Source organism: Torulaspora globosa, chromosome 6 (genome assembly GCF_014133895.1).
Source record: "Torulaspora globosa chromosome 6, complete sequence".
Classification (NCBI taxonomy): domain Eukaryota; kingdom Fungi; phylum Ascomycota; class Saccharomycetes; order Saccharomycetales; family Saccharomycetaceae; genus Torulaspora; species Torulaspora globosa.
In genome coordinates, this window is record NC_050732.1 from 570,443 (window position 1) to 588,450 (window position 18,008).

At 44.8% G+C, this 18,008-nt stretch overlaps 9 protein-coding genes and 2 non-coding genes across 11 annotated transcripts; 4 read left to right on the plus strand and 7 right to left on the minus strand.

Moving 5' to 3' along the window:
• Nucleotides 1–163: 163 nt before the first annotated feature.
• SPO77 (Spo77p) lies at nt 164–1,873 on the minus strand (the record flags this gene model as incomplete). Its single annotated transcript, XM_037284747.1, has 1 exon — nt 164–1,873. The coding sequence occupies one exon, from the start codon at nt 1,871–1,873 to the stop codon at nt 164–166; it is 1,710 nt and encodes a 569-aa protein (XP_037140643.1).
• A 181-nt stretch (nt 1,874–2,054) lies between these two features.
• RPP0 (60S ribosomal protein uL10) lies at nt 2,055–2,993 on the minus strand (the record flags this gene model as incomplete). Its single annotated transcript, XM_037284748.1, has 1 exon — nt 2,055–2,993. One exon carries the CDS (start codon nt 2,991–2,993, stop codon nt 2,055–2,057), a length of 939 nt encoding a protein of 312 aa, XP_037140644.1.
• Nucleotides 2,994–3,397: 404 nt separating this feature from the next.
• POP6 (ribonuclease P/MRP protein subunit POP6) lies at nt 3,398–3,874 on the plus strand (the record flags this gene model as incomplete). The annotated part of the gene is made up of 1 exon (XM_037284749.1): nt 3,398–3,874. The coding sequence occupies one exon, from the start codon at nt 3,398–3,400 to the stop codon at nt 3,872–3,874; it is 477 nt and encodes a 158-aa protein (XP_037140645.1).
• A 299-nt stretch (nt 3,875–4,173) lies between these two features.
• VRP1 (Vrp1p) lies at nt 4,174–6,744 on the plus strand (the record flags this gene model as incomplete). Its single annotated transcript, XM_037284750.1, has 1 exon — nt 4,174–6,744. The coding sequence occupies one exon, from the start codon at nt 4,174–4,176 to the stop codon at nt 6,742–6,744; it is 2,571 nt and encodes an 856-aa protein (XP_037140646.1).
• Nucleotides 6,745–6,819: 75 nt separating this feature from the next.
• On the minus strand, nt 6,820–7,416 carry ERV1 (flavin-linked sulfhydryl oxidase; the record flags this gene model as incomplete). Its single annotated transcript, XM_037284751.1, has 2 exons — nt 6,820–7,294; nt 7,361–7,416. The coding sequence occupies 2 exons, from the start codon at nt 7,414–7,416 to the stop codon at nt 6,820–6,822; spliced, it is 531 nt and encodes a 176-aa protein (XP_037140647.1).
• Nucleotides 7,417–7,575: 159 nt separating this feature from the next.
• On the minus strand, nt 7,576–8,664 carry MSP1 (protein-degrading AAA family ATPase MSP1; the record flags this gene model as incomplete). Its single annotated transcript, XM_037284752.1, has 1 exon — nt 7,576–8,664. One exon carries the CDS (start codon nt 8,662–8,664, stop codon nt 7,576–7,578), a length of 1,089 nt encoding a protein of 362 aa, XP_037140648.1.
• Nucleotides 8,665–8,853: 189 nt separating this feature from the next.
• On the plus strand, nt 8,854–11,685 carry SGD1 (Sgd1p; the record flags this gene model as incomplete). The annotated part of the gene is made up of 1 exon (XM_037284753.1): nt 8,854–11,685. One exon carries the CDS (start codon nt 8,854–8,856, stop codon nt 11,683–11,685), a length of 2,832 nt encoding a protein of 943 aa, XP_037140649.1.
• Nucleotides 11,686–11,742: 57 nt separating this feature from the next.
• NUP2 (nucleoporin NUP2) lies at nt 11,743–13,551 on the minus strand (the record flags this gene model as incomplete). Its single annotated transcript, XM_037284754.1, has 1 exon — nt 11,743–13,551. One exon carries the CDS (start codon nt 13,549–13,551, stop codon nt 11,743–11,745), a length of 1,809 nt encoding a protein of 602 aa, XP_037140650.1.
• Nucleotides 13,552–13,822: 271 nt separating this feature from the next.
• HG536_0Ftrna6E lies at nt 13,823–13,894 on the minus strand. The gene has a single exon. It is a non-coding gene; the product is annotated as a tRNA-Glu (tRNA).
• Nucleotides 13,895–15,041: 1,147 nt separating this feature from the next.
• On the minus strand, nt 15,042–15,142 carry HG536_0Ftrna2W. The gene is made up of 2 exons: nt 15,106–15,142; nt 15,042–15,078 (listed from the first exon to the last, which is right to left on the minus strand). It is a non-coding gene; the product is annotated as a tRNA-Trp (tRNA).
• A 1,025-nt stretch (nt 15,143–16,167) lies between these two features.
• On the plus strand, nt 16,168–17,865 carry HG536_0F03020 (uncharacterized protein; the record flags this gene model as incomplete). Its single annotated transcript, XM_037284755.1, has 1 exon — nt 16,168–17,865. One exon carries the CDS (start codon nt 16,168–16,170, stop codon nt 17,863–17,865), a length of 1,698 nt encoding a protein of 565 aa, XP_037140651.1.
• Nucleotides 17,866–18,008: the final 143 nt, after the last annotated feature.

Sequence of the window (18,008 nt, forward strand, 5' to 3'; positions counted from 1 at the left end):
CACACGTAAATGAGATAAAGCCGTTTTGACAGCACGTCAGAGTGTGTCGCGCTGGCGTGGTGTCCACGGAAGATATTACAGTAATGAGGACATTTTCGATGTAAGGTTCTTTGATAGCGATCTATATGTATACATGTGTCGGAGTTAAGAGAAGTTTTGCAGACTACATGAATATTACCTTTATTGCATCTCTTTTTCTCTTGCCTCTTTTTTCTCTCTTGTATAGCTTTTGAGTAATTCTTTGCACTTGGGCACATTGGTCGGGTGTAAACTCAGTCGTCTCGTCCGGAAAATGATACTCGTATTTTCTGCCATTGATGGCGTTGTAGTATCTGACAGAGGTGATTAATGCACGAGTTGTATGCGTGTGGAAGGCTTGTTGAAACCTTTTTTTGATGCGGCGATAGCCTTCTGACATTTTATTCTTCTTGCTCATCGCCCATCTTCTAAGCGCTTCGCGTTTCCCGTAGGCGTGCTTGGGGACTTCGGAGGTTGGAGGTAACTGGATGCTTCGGATGCTCACGGTATCGAAGTCGAATTGAGGGTCTTGCGAATAATTTTGAGACGAGCTGGAATGGTGACACTCGTCAAAGACTGTGAGCCAACCAAACAGATCGCTTCTGGCGCGGGTAGAGTTTCTTGGCTCAATAAATTGTATAATTTCGTTAACAAACATTTTGCCGACTTCCCACTTGTCAAACATCAGGTCGGCCTCATCTTCCTCTTCGTCAGTCCTGAGCTTGTGTTCTAGTTCTTTTTGGGCGTTGTAACTTTCTAGGATCTGTCCCGCCCAATGCTGGAAAATAGACCTTGTGGACTCGTCGGCGGCTTCTTTGAACAGAATCCATCTCTTGACGACTCGATCGAGGCCAATCATTATCTCAGCAGCGCGAGAATCAACAGTGCATTCCAGCAGTAGCTCTAGAAGAATTATTAATGTCTTGTTAGTCAACCCATTGGAGGCATTCAGCTCGATGAGAATATTAATCACTTTTTCAAGACCTTTACTCACCTCTATCGCCAGGGTTATGAAGGCAATTTTGAATAGCTCGCTGCAGCCGATGAAGTATACATCGTTCGCAGCAATCCGGTTCTCGGAGTTGGATTCGATCTGAAAGTTAAGCGATTTGATGAGAACCACGGGGAAATAGTTTAGTAAAGACCATTTGCGAATGATCCTTCTCACACCAGGCTCAAATGCATCTTTTGCTTCCACTTTGCTGTACCTGCCGTCGAATTTTTGCAGTATTTGCTGTCCTGACTTCATATTCTCGATAGCTTCGGATAAATGAGGGATCCAGATCTTTGGAAAGAGCTTGTCGCATGTGTGTAAAAAATTTCCAACACTCTGCTCTGCTGACCCGAGGTGGTCATATCTGTCCAATGCTTGGTTTAATCGGACCATCTGGGGAACGATGGCCAACGTTAATCTTGTTAGAAAATTGGCGCTTGGATGAGCTCCCGGGAAATATTCTACCAATAGGAGAGCCATTTGGGCGTTAAGCTCTGCCAAATCGAAGGAAGAATTGCCTCCTAGTACGTTTGGCGTGAAGAGTTGCAGATCGGAATCAATATCGGCTCTTTCTGACAAAATTGAGAAATCTAGAACGCTGTCACTCTCGGTACTGAGCAGATGAGCGACGACGTTATTTTCCTCAGATACAACTGCGGCATCCCAATCTCTCCCGCTGTGTTCGTGGTAGCATCTTCGCGAGATATCGTATACTTTATTGATCTTTTGCTTCAAGAAGAGCTTCTGCCGTTTTTGTTCCTCTACCGTGAATGTGTCCTGCAAAATGGAGATCCTCGAAAAATGGTTATAAGTGAACGATCCAGTGGCGGCACTATTAATGTCTTTCAGACTTAAGGTCATAACTGATCGTTTATCTAGACATTTCACTCATCAGCGTCTTTGTGCTACAATTATTTAGGTTGAGCTGCCTTGCCAACTTTTGAATTACTGACGCGGCGCGTAGTAATACTGAAATCGAAGTTCATTCATCTGAAAGAAATACAAAACCTATACATACCTGATAGTAAAAGGATTATGCTTCTTAGTCAAACAAACCGAAACCCATGTCTTCATCCTCTTCCTCTGATTCTTCTTCAGCAGCAGCTTCTTCCTTAGCTTCACCAGCACCAGAAGCAGCAGCGGCAGCTGGGGCAGCGGAAGCGTACTTCTCAGGGTTCTCAATTCTGTCGACCAATTCCTCAATCTCAGGGTAGACGTATTTGGAAGCAATGGCGACGGCCAACAAGTTCTTGTAGTTGTTGATCAAAGTGTGACCAACGGATGGCAAGGTTGGGTAACCGATAGCCAAAGAGATGGAAGCGATGGTGCTGACAGCAGAGACAAAGTGGGAGACCAATTCATCGTCGGTGATATCCAAGATGGAAGATGGGAAGACTTGGCCGTTGTCGTAGACTTGGACGATGGTCAAACCGTAGGTGAACGGAGAGATGTTCAACAAGTTCAACAAGGAAGCCTCAGATGGACCGACCTTGTTACCAGCTTCAACGACCTTGACGTCAGAGACAATTTCAATGGTACCTCTGGCAATCTTGGTTGGGACACCCAAAGCTTGGAAGAAAGAGGTCTTACCTGGTTCCATACCGGTGTTCACGGCAGTGACCCAGATGTCCTCTGGAGCCACAGCACCGGCTCTGGCTGGAGCAGCGACCTTGTTGGCAACGATAACCTCCTTGATGTCCTTCAAGGATTCGTTGGTGAAGACGAAACCAACGTTACCCTTAACGAAAGGCAACAATTTTTCGTAGTCTGGTAGTTCAGCAATGAAATCTCTGATGGCTCTTCTAACCATAGTGTTCTTACCCATCAAGACAACACCTTTGCCTCTCAAAGCCTTTCTGACCTCGTGCATTTGCTGCGAAGAGACATTGTCGACACCAACAACGAAGATGGACTTGTACTCTTCCAAGTACTCTCTTAGCTTAGCGAAGTATTCAGCTTTCTTCTCACGAATTCCTCCCATTTCAAACTTTTATCAACGATATGTATGTCTGCAGGATGTTTAAAGGTATTCCGCTTTCTTCTGAAAACCCCAACAAGAAGCCAAATCTCGCTGAACCGTTTGAAGTCAATTCTGATTGCAAGTTAACTTCAACCTTCCATAGATCCTGCTCCTACCCGTTGCTCGCCAGTCAGGCCCATATTTTTCAGATCGGAAAGATGCGTCCCACACGTGATCAAATGTCAGAAAAATCATGAAAAAAAAATAAATTGAAAAATGTGGGTGCACGGATTGAAATTCGCAAACAGTCACAAAATGCCTAAAGGGCATCTAAAGATCTAAGGCTAATGCATCGATCAGTAGGAAGAATTGGACGTAATGCTTTAATCGAAGGGTTTATTGAGGAGTAACAAGTCTGATCTAACATGGCAGGATTACCGCGGGTTCAATATGATGGTAAAGATGCTCGCATCGATCCTGCTGACCAGGAAAGCACTATGAAATACATATATGACCATATCATCTCTAGCTGTATTCAGGGCCCAGAAGTCATTGGCGATGGCATCATCTCATATCGCAAAGTTACAAAGAACGATAATATCAAGCAGACGATAGATAAACTGGAGAATACCGATTGCCAGTATATTTGCCTCTACTCCTACGGGCAGCACATTCAAAAGATGCTAAGTGTAGTGGAAATCTTTAAAAGAATTCTGTTAGGGAAGACTAGCTCTGTGAAACAATGGAATAGGCTCACCTGTTTCATTCTTACCAAGGAAGGACGCAACGAGCTGCTTGAGAAACAAACTAGGATACCGATACTTATAACGGTGGTCGAGATACCCTCAACTTCGATCCGCCCATCCTTCGAATTATCTCTGAAAGGTTTTACGCAACAATGACGCTCGCCGAGAAGCGAGCCACAGGTACAAACAAGACGTGAGAAATAATGTGTCACTGGATAATAAAAAGTATGAAAGTGATTGCATACTTCGCGGTTTCTCAACGATGCAGAACATCGCAATCCAGCGATTTATCGCTTATTTATTTCCTTAACGATAACGCATCATTCTGGGCTTCGCTTTGAATCCATAGACCACAAGGCAATTTGCCAAAATCTACGGATCTTCGAAGAAGCCATAAGACAGAACCATCGAACATAGACTTGGCCAGCTGTCTAGCTAATCAGGACTAAAGCTCAATGCTTCTCGACTGCCGGTTGGATCGAATCTCTCTGCAGCAGCCAACTCGGAGGAATAAAAGACATATTACGATAAAATATTCAGCTTATATAGGCTTGAATCTTGTCGTTTTATACGTGTGTTATAGGGGATTGACAAGTCGTCTTAGGGCTTATATCAAACTAGAGCTCACTACGTCAAATACGGAATATAGAGCACATCCAGCATTTATTGAGATGGCAGGTCCCCCAGCACCTCCACCTCCACCTCCCCCGGCACCTTCGGGCTTTGGCTCGAGCGGAGCAACCGCTCCGAGGCCAGCAGCATCTGTTATGCAAGGTCGCGATGCACTACTGGGAGATATTCGGAAGGGAACGAGACTTAAGAAAGCAGAAACTAATGATAGAAGTGCGCCTTTAGTAGGTGGCGGCGGTGTAGTCGGGTCTGGGTCCAAGTCCAGCTCTGCAAATGGGCCTAGTTTACCTTCAGCTGTGGGATCGGCGCCTCCTGCTCCTGGGCTGGGTGCTCCTCAGTTAGGAGATATCCTAGCTGGAGGGATCCCAACATTGAGAAAGGTCTCCAGGGGACAAGAATCGCAGACAGTGAACTCTTCTAGTGCTCCACCAGTTCCAGGGATGCCACCTGCCATTCCAACAGGTAAAGTGCCGCCACTGCCTTCTAATCGTATGCCAAGCATGCCGACAGCACCTTCTTCAGTAGCTCCCCCAGTTCCGTCTGCCAATGTTCCAAACATCCCTGTAACTCCGGCTCCGTCTGTACCCAGTGCCAGGCCCAAAAGAAGATCCCATCAAAAGCAAAGCTCTATCTCAAGCTTATCGTCGACAGTACAGGTATCGTCACCTCCTATTCCCGCCACAGGTGCGCCACCACCTCCAAAACTTCCTTCTTCGGCCCCTCCAGTACCAGGCGTACCCTCTTCGCAGCCTCCACCGGCTCCTCCAGCTTTCCTGGCAGCGCCAGCGGCGCCAGTCGAGGCGAGTAATTTAAAAGGCTTTGAAACTGGTAATTTGGCCGCTCCCCCTCCGGGTCCACCCGCAGGACTTCCTTTCTTGGCTGAGATCAATGCGCGAAGGTCGGATCTGGGCTCTGTCGACGGGACAACGGCGTCTGCTGGCCCTTCAATACCATCCGCTGCTCCTGTGCCGCCAAAACCTACAGCGCTTGCACCTCAAGCACCGCCTCTACCAAGCCAGGCACCACCCCTACCAAGTCAAGCGCCACCCCTACCAAGTCAAGCACCACCTCTGCCATCGCAGGCGCCTCCATTGCCCTCTCAGTCGCAACCAAAGCGAGCAACAGCAGCGGCTCCACCTGCACCACCATTGCCTTCTCAGTCGCCACTAAAGGCAAAATCTGCGCCGGCTCCGCCAGCGCCGCCAATGTCCTCTCAATCGACCCCAGAGATGAGAACAACAGCGCCGCCGCCAGCGCCACCTGCCCCCCCAGCACCACCGGCATCCCAAATTTTTAGCACCAGTACGACTCCCTCCTCCACAGCAGCACGGGATAGCAAACAGGCAGCTCCTACACTGGGCGGCCCACTGCCTTTCCTTAGCGAAATACAAAAGAAGCGAGACGACCGCTATGTGGTGGGTGATGGTACTGGTTATTCAACTAAGCAAGAGCAGCCGGATGCCATGGCTTCTGCTCCGGCACCTTCGATGCATAGAGTTGATGACGGACGCGGCAAGTCAGGAGGTCCGATGTCTTTGATGGGTGAGATTGAGTCGAAATTGAAGCCTCGCAAAGCCAGTCAAAGTGTCTCTGACTCTCGAGTGACATCAGTTCCCAGTCCTGCTCCCCCTTTACCAACAGCTGCTCCCCCTCTACCAACAGCTGCTCCCCCTCTACCAACCGCTGCTCCTCCTTTACCCGCCGCCATCCCTCCACAGCGGTTATCGTCTGATATCGATCACTCGCGCTCGAATATCGCTCAAGAAGGCTCATTTCTTGATGAGATACAATCATCGTTCAAGCAACATCATATCCAGCCTTCACCGGGAGCAACAAATGCTGGCCACCCTGAGAGCGAATTTTCCATTCCATCGTCGCCGCCAATGTCACCGCCAATTTCAGCCCCACCGCTGCCATCCGCTGTTCCAAAGGCCCCGCCACCGCCTTCGAATGATTTCACTCCCCCACAACTTGTAACAGGCCCTCCCAACATTGCACCTCCCCCTCGATCAGTACCGGCTACTAGACAACAGGAAAGTGAGTCTATTTCTGGGGCCTCTCCAGCTATAACGAAGGCACCACTTCGGCCTCCAAGCAAGGAGCAAACTGGTAACATTAAACAGCGGCTGTTTTCATCAGGCGAATCCTCTGCTAGAGGAACTATAAATGAGCGCACAAATGTTCCCAATATTGAGGTCAGCCAGCTCACGATCAATGGATCTGATAGCACCTCTGGCGTCAAACTAAACAGCGGTAAAGTAGTCATCGATGATTCGAGGTTCAAATGGGCTAATGCTTCACAAATACCCAGACCTAGGCCATATCAAAACAGAACCAAGCTGTACCCTAGTGGAAAGGGCAGTAGTGTTCCACTAGATCTTTCCTTATTTACATAAGTCATCTTATTGGATTCTATCAATGCCAAAATTTAGATTTTTATATACAGATTGCAAGAGTTCAGTCGTTAAATGCTAGTTTTCATCCCAACCATCTTTCCATCTCTTGGCCCAGAAATTACAATCAAATTTCTCCTTCCCAAGCTTTTCATTAACCGCATTGTGAGCTTCACACATCCATCTCCCAAGATCTTCCCTTGAATCTACCTTTGGAGCATTCTGTTCGATAAACTTCTCAAAATCTCTTGCGCACCATGAGCATGGATATATATGGGAGAAGATCGTCAGAAATTGCTTCATCTCGGCTTTTTTCTGCTCACTGGGTTTCGAAGGATATGTTGCTGTGATGCTATGCAGCAGATTCCACGATGAATTGCCTAGTTCTACCACATCTGGCGGTTCAACTTTAGCGTAGCTTTTGGAACCGGGTATCAACTCCTGTGCCGGAATGGTACGAGACTCCCGTCCAGCCCTCTCAGGCAGAGCTGCCCTACTCGTAATTCTACCGGTGGCAAATTTGAAATCTAGCAGGGTATTGCAAGAACGGCATCTGTCAAATAAACGTTAGTAGTCGCTCCAAAGCTATGTCGTAGTTGATTTGAAACCTGGCACTTACGGTTTGCCATCCTCATCATATATAATTTTTCGACCAGTATGACCTTCTGTAGGCATCTTATCGGTCATTCTGGGAGTTACCGAATGGTCTTGAAGTGTTATATTGCTGAATAACAGATGCGCGCCCGCGTTTAGTCATCTTATATATATGGATACTTCTCACGAATTATCTGCTTATTTACACACTTTCAATTTCAGAAATCAGTGAGCAGCATACTAATCCAACGACATGGATTGGAGCGGTTGCTGCGCATCCAGTTTTAGCAATCCGTTGAAGTCCGACGTTCTAAGAGGCCTCATCTGTACAGGAAAATCTTGAGGATTTTTTTCGCTATTTTGGCTCATGTACTCTCTCTTGAGCTTGATGTACTCCTTTGCAGCATTCAGTGCTGCCTCTCTGCAGATCTCTTTCAGATCCGAGCCTGATAGACCATTAGTGTGAGCAGCAATGGTCTCTATGCTGAAAAGCCCATCGTCCGTCTTGGTATCTTTCAACAACACCTTTAGAATCTTAAGGCGCTCGTCTCTCCCCGGTAGGGGGATAAGAAACCTCTTTGGAAGCCTCCGCAGAAATGCCCCGTCGATATCGTTTATGCGATTTGTGGCCCCGACGATCATCACACGGCCACTGGTTAACAGTCCATCCCACAGAGTCATGAATTCTGCCTTGAGCATAGCGGTCACTTCATGATCACTTGAAGCACGCTCTCTCAGAAAGGAGTCTATCTCATCGATGAATATCATGCAAGGCTGAATCTTCCTCGCCAGGGAAAACATAGCATCGATGATTTTGTTCGACTCACCATACCATTTATCCATTACCGAGGACATTCTTATCGATATGAAATTGGCACCACTCTCGTTTGCTAAAGCTTTGGCAAGCATGGTTTTACCACATCCTGGCGGACCATACAGTAGCACGCCGCTCGGAGCCTGCAGTAAAGGATTGTTTTCGTACACTTCAGGCATCATCAGCGGATACACTACGCTTTCATGCAAATCAGCAATGATAGAATCCAGCCCACCGATGTCCTTAAAGGTCACTGCCAGTTCGTCTGCGGTAACCACAGAGGAAAGCACGCTTTTTTCATAGGTACTCAACTCCACCTTAGCCAGTTCTGGATTCTTGTCAATCAGCTTCTGCCATTGTGATAATTGTCTGCTCTTGGATTCCTTTGATCTACCAGACATGGGCCCTGCTTCTACATCGTTAAGCAGCCTGTTCACCAAATAGTATAGCGATATACCTGTTCCAATAAGCACAGAAAGGTCGGCAATCGTCTTTAAATCAAATTTCCGCGACATGATGGCCTATCCAAGCACCTCTAAGGTTTATCTTCTTCGCTCTCTTGCAGTCTTTGACAAGTAAGCTACATTATTTTAAAAAATGGCCTCTGCTTGCAAACTTGATGCGATGAGATGAACTTAGGTATCGGCAAAATACCAGGAAGATCGTTTGTTCAAGGCCAAATTGGAAGTATTTAAAGCATTGGGATGTCAAATAAGCACGGTATAAGACTTCCGGGATCATTGTTGGATGAACTGAAGGCTCACGATTATGAGAATGACGAGAGGTTCAGACCGACTGGTAAGACCAAAGGCAAGAGGCGTGTTGGTCCCCAGCTGAGCAGGAAAGAAAGGAGAAAACGACAGCGACTGGATAAGAAACATTCCAAGACTGATAGAAGGTTGGAGGCGGGAGGTAAATTTGCATCGAAAATACTTTCAGCGAAGCGTAAAGTTGAAGCAGCTCCCGAGAACCGCAATGATCTTCCGTTTTCCTCAGACGATGAACTCACCTCAGGCAATTTTGATGACTTTGATGATGAGGATCTGGATGGAGAACAGCTGCGAGAACAAGAAAACGAAAGCCATGCCGATAGCGATGAAGTGGGGCTTGATGAGAAGGCAGAGGGACGGGATCAGGATACACCTGATGAAGAAGAGGATGCGCATGAAATGTCAGTGGAAGAAACGATGGCTGCACTAAAAGCTTTGAAAGAGAAGAAGGGAAAGCAGAAGGAGACAGGAAAATTGACGAAGAGCGAAAGAAAGAAGAAGAAGGAGTATGAGAAAGAGATTGACTTTCCTTTGGCTCCTTCTGACCGGGCTGCCGCTGAAAAAGACGAAATGGACATGCAATATTATGCCAAGAAGCTTGGGTTAAAAGGCAAGAATAAGAGAATTCGCGCAAAAGATGAGTTCGACGCGGTCGGCGGACTGTTGGAAGGCTTGGACTTTTTCGAGAAGTACGGTGATGAAGACGAGGAGTATGGCGATCTTGCCGAGGACGAGGGCAGCTCCGGTGACTCCCAAGGTGAAGAGTCAGATGAACAGCCCATGGCGGGTCTTCCATCTTCAGACGACGAAATTTCGTCAGGAGACTTTGATGAGTTCGACGAGGATGATCTCGACGAGGAAGAATGGCAGCAACTGCGGGAGCTTGAGGGTGAGAATGCTAGCGATGGAGATGAAGGCGGCAAACCCACAGGAAAGACGAAAAAGAAGCCTAACCCATTAGTTGCCCCCATCGCTTCTGGCACTGAGACCTATGTACCTCCATCTCTAAGGAAGAAGCAGTTGGAAAACAACCAGGAGTCCTCTGTTCAATCAGAAGTAAGAAAAAACGTCAAATCTTCATTGAATAAGCTGTCTGACTCGAATATTACTATTATAGTCGGATCGTTGAACGACTTGTTCGACAAATATGCCCGTCAGCTTGTTACAGAGGCGATTGTTGAACAGGTAATTGATATTGTAGCGCAAAGACATAAGCTGCTTGACAGCTTAATTATGAATTACTCAGCTGTCCTGTATTCCCTATGGAAGCTGAGAGGTATTGATATTGGAGCTTCATTCATACAGTTGAGTGTTGAGTCCTTTCTAGGTTACTACGAGTCGCAGAACCGCACATTGGAACACGAAAAATCGGGCAACTTAGAAGAAGCACCGCTGCTGCTCTCCAAAGAACCCGTTAATCTTTTAACTTTAATTGCATACTGCTACAATTTTGGCCTTACCTCTAGCAAGTTAATTTATGACCTGATCCGCCTATTTGTTGACCGACCAAATGAGTTGACAACGGAGCTGCTATTAAAGTTAATCTCGGTATCTGGTTCATTGATTCGCGGCGATGATCCCGCAGCACTGAGAGACATTATTGCAGTATTGCTCTCGAACGTCAAAGGGATAGCCAATCAACCTCCCCGAATGAAATTCCTCTTGGATACAATCTTAGACCTGAAAAATAACAGATTGAAACCCTCCATGTTAGCCACATCTCATAGTTCGGTGAAAAAGAAGCTCCAGTCCGTAGTTAAAACAAACTCCAGTGCAAACGATGCCCTATTAGTATCTATAGACGATATCAAAAATGTTGAAACGAAGGGTAAATGGTGGCTAGTTGGAGCTTCATGGAAAGGAAATATGGCTAACGCTTCCGAAGAACTTCCTGAAGCTAATAACGGGAGGTCACAAAGCAAAAGTGAAACCATCCTATTAGACGATGATTTGCTGGATGATATCCCAGATTGGTCGGAAATAGCAAGACAACAACGTATGAATACTGATATACGTCGTGCGATTTTTATCAGCATCATGTCAGCTCAAGATTTCATGGATGCCTTCACAAAGCTGGAGAAGCTCAATCTGAAGAAAAAGCAAACATTGGAAATATCTAGGGTCCTGTTGCATTGCCTGTCACAGGATGGCGATAGTAATGGTTATAATCCGTATTATGCTCTTTTAGCCAAAAGATTATGTGAGAATCAACAAACACTGGTGAAGTCCTTCGGATTTTTATTCTGGGATATAATGAAGAAATTTGAAGATGACGGATTAGAGGGAGATTTAGATGAAGAAGAGGATTTAGATGAAGATACAAAACTCAAGCGCCTGGCAAACCAAGGAAAGTTTTTTGGTTTTTTAGTCGCAGAACGGTGTCTCAAACTCGATATACTCAAGCATGTATCCTTGATTAGCGGACTCAATGCAGATGGAAATCGATTCATGGAGATGTTTATATTTCAGTTGTTGTTGACCAGCGCCAAGAAGTCAGAAATAAAGTCGAAAGATTCCCGAGGAAGTAGGACTATAACATTTAGACAAGATTTCCTGTTACAGTTGCTGGACGCTATCAAGGTTGACAATAAAGCTCTTATCATAAAAGGTCTTAGATACTTCATGAAGAAGAGTTTCAAATATCTGGACTACATAGTGGGGTCACCGGGGGATAAGAGCTATGAGCGAGATTTAAGGCGGCTGAAATGGGCAGTGCCAAGTTTCAGGAAGTTGATCGATGAAAAGTTAGAGACTATCGATATTTAGTTTACACTATATGTCATTTCATTGCGTAATTCATGTGATGGCCTTTTGGCGGGTCGCTTACAGATCTTTCTTCACGTCTTCAATAGCTTTTACAAATTGGCGACCATCAGCCTTTTGTTTGAACTTGACAATGTACGTCACCAACTTGTTGTCTGCCTCTATCGTAGGCACTTTAACCAGATTTTCGTTTTCTGCAGTCAGTGGAGAATACGTGAAGTCTTTAAGAACTCTTGTGTTAAGCAGTATATTGCCCATACCATCTGATCTACAAAGGAATCTTATTTTAGATTTATCTTCTTTGCTCTGCAACAATTTCATCTCACCTACACCTTTTGAATCATAGCTCTTGCTATCTGGGTTGAATATCATCAATTTTGATCTTTGAGAAAAGAGTGGCGTCTCATCTTCTTCTCCATTCTGTAAATCGATCGGCTTCGACTCCTCCTGTGGCCCATTTTCGGTTGTTTCCTGAGCTGGTGGCTCTATTGATTCATTGTTCTTATCAACTTCTGGATCTTTAGGTCTTTTCTCAAAAGGCAAAGCGAATTTGAAGCCGCTTTTGGCACCATAAAGATTCTCCGGCGATTTATTCTGTTTGTCTGTAGTTTCAGGTTTCCCGAAAGTAAAAGAGGGAGCTGTAGAGGAATTGGGGGCACCAAAAGAGAACACTGGCTTGGCTTCAGCTTTCTCATCCGACTCTTGATTTGATGTACCAAATGAAAAAGCTGGCTTGCTTTCTGCTTTGCTACCCGAATCCTGACTTGATTTACCGAATAAAAACGCTGGTTTGGTTTCAGTACTATTGCCGGAACCTTGGCTTGGCTCACCGAAAGAGAATGTAGGTGCTGCCGGTTTATCGCTTTTTACATCTTCACCAACTTTTCCGGCACCGAAAGTAAAGGAAAAGGATGGTTTCTTAGTCTCGGAAGTTCCATTAGTGTTAGCTTTGTTAGCAGAAAAACTGAAATCAAAGTTACGTTTCGAGATCTCTTTGGCGTCCTTCTGTTGTTCTGATGTGGGGGGTGTCTTATTCTCTTTCGATTCTCCCGCGCCGCCAAGACTAAACTTCGGCTTCTCTTTTGGCGTATCTAATGAGTCGTTAGTTTTGAGTGAGAATGCAGGAGGTTCTTTTGGTTCGACAGTAGCAGTGGCAACTTCTAGATCTTTCTGCTTGTTTGATGGCGTGGAAAATTTGAATACATCACTCTTTACCGACCCGGCGAATGTGAATTGAGGACCCTTTATCTCGACAGAATCACTATCGCTGTGGTCAGCTTCGTTCTCAGCTTTCTTCTTGGTTCTGAAGGAAAACACAGAATCAGATGTTGGTGGTTTTGTATCAATTGTGAAAGTTGGTCCTTCGACTTTAACCTCCTTCATTTCTTCTTCATCGGAGGACTCTTGAGCCTCGGATAATTTCTGTTGAGTCAATGGCTTTTGAGATTCCGAGGCTGTATTTTTAGCTGGAATGTTTCCTGCGGTATTCAGCGATTGAACAAAGATTTTATACTTTTCGCAAACTGGAGACAGGTCAGCAAAGGGATCCCGATCTATAAAGAAAGTAACTTTTTCGCGGAATTGGAGGTTCAAAGCTTTCATCTTGGCATATTTCTCACTATCGCCATCCGGTATTTTTGTATCCTTCAAAAAGCTAAATGAGCTAGCTGGTGCATCTATTGGCTTTATCAATGGCTCTGGTTGCTTTTTTTGAAAGGAGGCCATCTTCTTCTTTGGCATGGCAATCTTCCGCTTGCTCATCACAGCAGCCGATGCCAGTTTGTGACCGGAATTATCTTCATCAGAGCCGGAATCGTTTTCTTTAAAAGTTTCTCTCGTAATTTGAGAGTCAGCGAACCGCTTAGCCATTTGCGAGATAGTTAAAACTGCGTGACTACCCTAGCGAGCTTGGTAGTAGAGTAGTTTGTAGCTGCCAATATGAACAATATCATCGGTACTTTGTGAGATGAAAAAGTATCGTACTTTTGTACGAATTGATATATATTAAAGCTCTGGATCACCACCGAAGCAAATTGCAAGAGATCTGAGAAGTGTCCTAAATTCATGCCAATTAAAACTATCTTAAACTCAGACTCTCATCCCAGTTTGTTGCTTTAGTTTTATTTTTGGTAAAAATAAACTCCGATGCGGGGAGTCGAACCCCGGTCCCCACGGTGAAAGCGTGATGTGATAGCCGTTACACTACATCGGAATGGTAATTTATAAGGCAAGATTGCTTAACAAATCTACAGTACACCAGGAAATAGAGCTCACAACATAATCATTGGTCTAAAATCGTGCAATTGCGGGATAATATGGGATGGCATAATAAAATTCCAAGGGAAAGATCCGACTTCACAGTTCCATGATTTTAATGTAGTTCAAAAATTATAAACATGAAGACAGACCCGAGCTTAAACCCAACATGTTGCTCCCGATCGTGCAATTAGACTTGCCCGTGATATAGACTACTGAGAACATTTGCTCCTCTCATCTGTTATTATTTTTTTGGCTTCATGTTATCTGCTAGGATGGCTCCCGCAGTAAAAGTCAAAATAATTTGAAAGGATGAGCTGATATGAATGGTCAAAGAGCCTTCTAGGATTATAAGCCCAGTGAATCAATCACTGTGTAGGTTACTTCAGGGTGATCAGGGTTTGAGGACAAGAAACGGTTTTTCCAGTTCTGTCTATTTTTTTTTATGAATTGTTTTTGATATGTGTATTCGAAGTGTTTCTAAAATCGAGTTGAAGAATACTATTTAATTGAATAAATAAAGAGGAATACAAAGATAGACCTCTTTGTTGGCCTAAGGTCAACTGGATGATCAATGAAATTGGTCGCAGGAACCATGTCATTTTTCTCTCACTCAATCGACCAGCCTCGAACAGTATTAAAACGACCATTTCATAAGAGAATAGCCGCTAATAGGCAAGATCTTTCATAGATTGATCTTGCATGCAAAAGATTGCGAAAGCTTTAAAGATACAACCGACGCTAAGTAGAAAGTGCGAATCTGGAATCGCTTCCTTTGTCGCTAATGTGCTGAGCTAAGAAGTCAAAGTGGTAAGTTCATTAACGACAGTCAAGCAAGATCGCAAACCGCTCATCTTCACGAGCGTGCTTAGAGCTTAGCGGCAAACGGGGCTTATTTCAATTTTCATCGACGTAATCTTGAGATATGTCGCTATCTCTGATACCCACTGAGGTCGGTCAGGCCGCCGCTGCCATCTGAGCTGGTTGCGAACTTGAAGTACTTTGAGATAGTTACTTGCAAGGCCTTACTTAGATAGCATCGAATCCCAAATGATTGATAGCGCCGCTCTACCTTGGTAAAAGCGCGTGAAAAAAAATAAGATTGAAACGGACAGGAATTGAACCTGCAACCCTTCGATTGCAATTCCGTGGAAATTCCAGGATTTAACTGGAGTCGAAAGCTCTACCATTGAGCCACCGCTTCTATCTTGGAAGAATGTTGGAATACAGATGAACATTACTTCTGTAACTTAGACCTTAGGTTCAACATATCTTGAAGTAACTTAGGCGGTAAGTCATCAAGATCAAGAACGAATCAATTATTACTTACTTCTATTAACCCTAAGACTAAGTACGGATGAATTGCCACTTGGATCTAACCTAGCTGGCCTCCTATTTATATGTCACAATTCCACATTGGATTCCTCTAATTTGGTTCTAATAGTAAACTTCTGATCTACAGCACCCGATTATGCGTAGCATAATCGTCTCAAAGTCGTCAAACTACCAGTGTAATACTGGCAGCTGAACCATAGGTATCATGCCACAGTTCTTCCGTTATCGCCTTGCACAGCCAACAGATAGTAGTCTTGGGTCAGACCACTCACTTGAACTTGTCGCTTATGACTCATAAGCCTTGTTTGGGTTGGTTGTGTCAGATCTAGATACAACAAAGAAGAACTGCAAAGATCCTTCTAATGCCGGACGGATTTTTACACGATAAATCCCAAACGTCAGCTAGAGTGATTGTTTTTGGACTAAGCAGTCCCTCCAGCATACGGGGCAGAATCATTATGCAATAATATTTTCCAAGTTTCAATATTAAATTTTCTAAAGACTATGATTTTGATCTATCGTATCAGTTCATATTGCGAGCTATCTTTGAGCTTTCAATTCTAACGGAAATTTGATGATCAATTAAGTTTCAATTCTTGGTAATAATGTCTGCCCGCAGTTCAAGCTCCTTTGGCGGACATGCGTGCCGAATAATCGAGTGCTCACGCCTGGATTATACGGTCGATTCTCAAAGCTACTTCTGTTAGACAGAAAAATTAAGGGCGCGTCACAAAATCGAAAGTTGGCGCTCGCCACCATATGCCGAAATCCAGCATTTTTGTACGCAGACACATTTGCGCAATACAAAGACCATTTAAGATACTTCATATTCAGTTAACACTGCCAGCTTTGTGCCATCACTTGTAACTCGAGGAAAACCTTTTTTTCAGAGTTATGATATTAAACAATCAAGATCCAGTAATGCCAAAAGCATACATGCAAAATCATCTCGACTGCACAATGTCCGGGAGTACAGGAATTCAGTCGGGTCTGCATCTTAAAGGACAGCCAGAGCCACAACCAGGCTTGTCTGAGAATGCCAAACCTAATGAGATCCGTAAAAGGGAACAACTTAAGCAGAGGTTGACCAGACTTTGGGCGGGAGGCAACAAAGAAATAAGCGCATCTGGCCCAACGGCAGAGAAGTCAAACAGGAGGAGGCACAGATTAAGATTTTGGAAGAATGACAGGGAAGAACCGCACAGTTTTGACCAACCGGAGCAGATGCGTTCGTGGGCACCTGAGACTGACTTGTCATCAAATGCAGAGCCTTTCACCATCAGTGACTACTTAGCATTTGGCGCAGCCTCCGAAAACACTATATCTTCCGTCAGTGAGGCTAACACAGTCATCCATAGACCGTACCAATTGGAAGTTGATGAAGGGCATGAGCCTATGCCTTACTACTCTAAATTAGAAGATCGAAATGAAAAACCCAAGCCGGTTAATTCAGTCCCTCCAGCATTAGATATTAAAAAATCCTGGAGTCGGTCTAGTCCTTGTTCCACGGTTGCTTCATCATCAGGTGCAGCCAACACCTTTTCTCCGGTTTGCGCAGGCTTCACGCCTGTCACACCAGTTCTCTACACCGAATCAGATTCAAGCGGTGAGAAAGCTGACGGAAGACTGAAGTCAGCATGGAAGCCCCGCACAATCATCCCAGCAAGTGAAAAAGAGATGGTTTTCATTGATGACAATAAGCAACGTGAAATCAGGTTACACTTTAAGCCTCTTCCAAACACTAGTCAAGGCTTGGAAGAATTGAAGATTTCTAGCTATCCTCCTTGCAGCATTGAAGAGTTCCCTCAAACAGAAGACCCTTTGTTTGACATCCAGAGAAATGATTTGACGAAGGATACCGTTTCTCCCAATAGCGAAGTATCTTTAAAAACTTGGGAGCACATCGAAGATGAAATATGGTTTGCTAAGCTTTTGAAGGAATATTGTCCCGTCAGATTACGCAGAAACAAGCGCATGAATTTCGACAGCGAAGAGTTTCGCTCGATGCAAGCCGACCTGACGTTGAGGACACTCGCAGAGCAGGAGCTTCGAGGCCAGGACAGAAAATTGATATTCCGCCCCAGTTTATCATCCGGTAAATCATTTTTCCGTAGTATATTTCATTTTGAGGAGGACGAGGATGTCCTAGATGCGATGGATCATTTCATTCTCTGCAATGAAGGCCTAATTCCCTTATTTAGAGGTTCTCGACCTGCTGTACGCAAGCACTTCTTTAGAAGGTGGCATAATTATGATAGAGATAGAATCATAGTTTGTGAGCAACTGATGGAGAAGTGGCTGGAGGATAAAACTTACCTAGCGAAGTTGAAGGAAGATAGGAAACGGCGACAGGAAAGACGTCTTTTGATGGAGAGCTGTGAGGGAAACAATGACAGGTTGCCTCCTTTCTCGTTCTTTGCAAAAAAACTGCTGGTCAGATTAAGTGGACAAAGAGGGAGAATAGGAAAGCCACCTAGGCGAGGAAGCAAACTTCTCGTATTCAGGAAAGAACCACTCTTCGGTATCCCGTACTTCGAGAAAAAAAAGCAAGAAGCAAAGACCTGGCTAAAGGAGCTTGTGCTCAGTATTTAGATTTCAGTTGATCAGGAACTTCGATGGGAACTTTCTTCAAAGGTTTTCAATGTGTTCTCGACGTGGCAAACTTTAGCGAACAGAAAAATTGGCTACTTCTAAACTCAGACTCCGCTGATGAAATACATTTTTGACTCAATTTA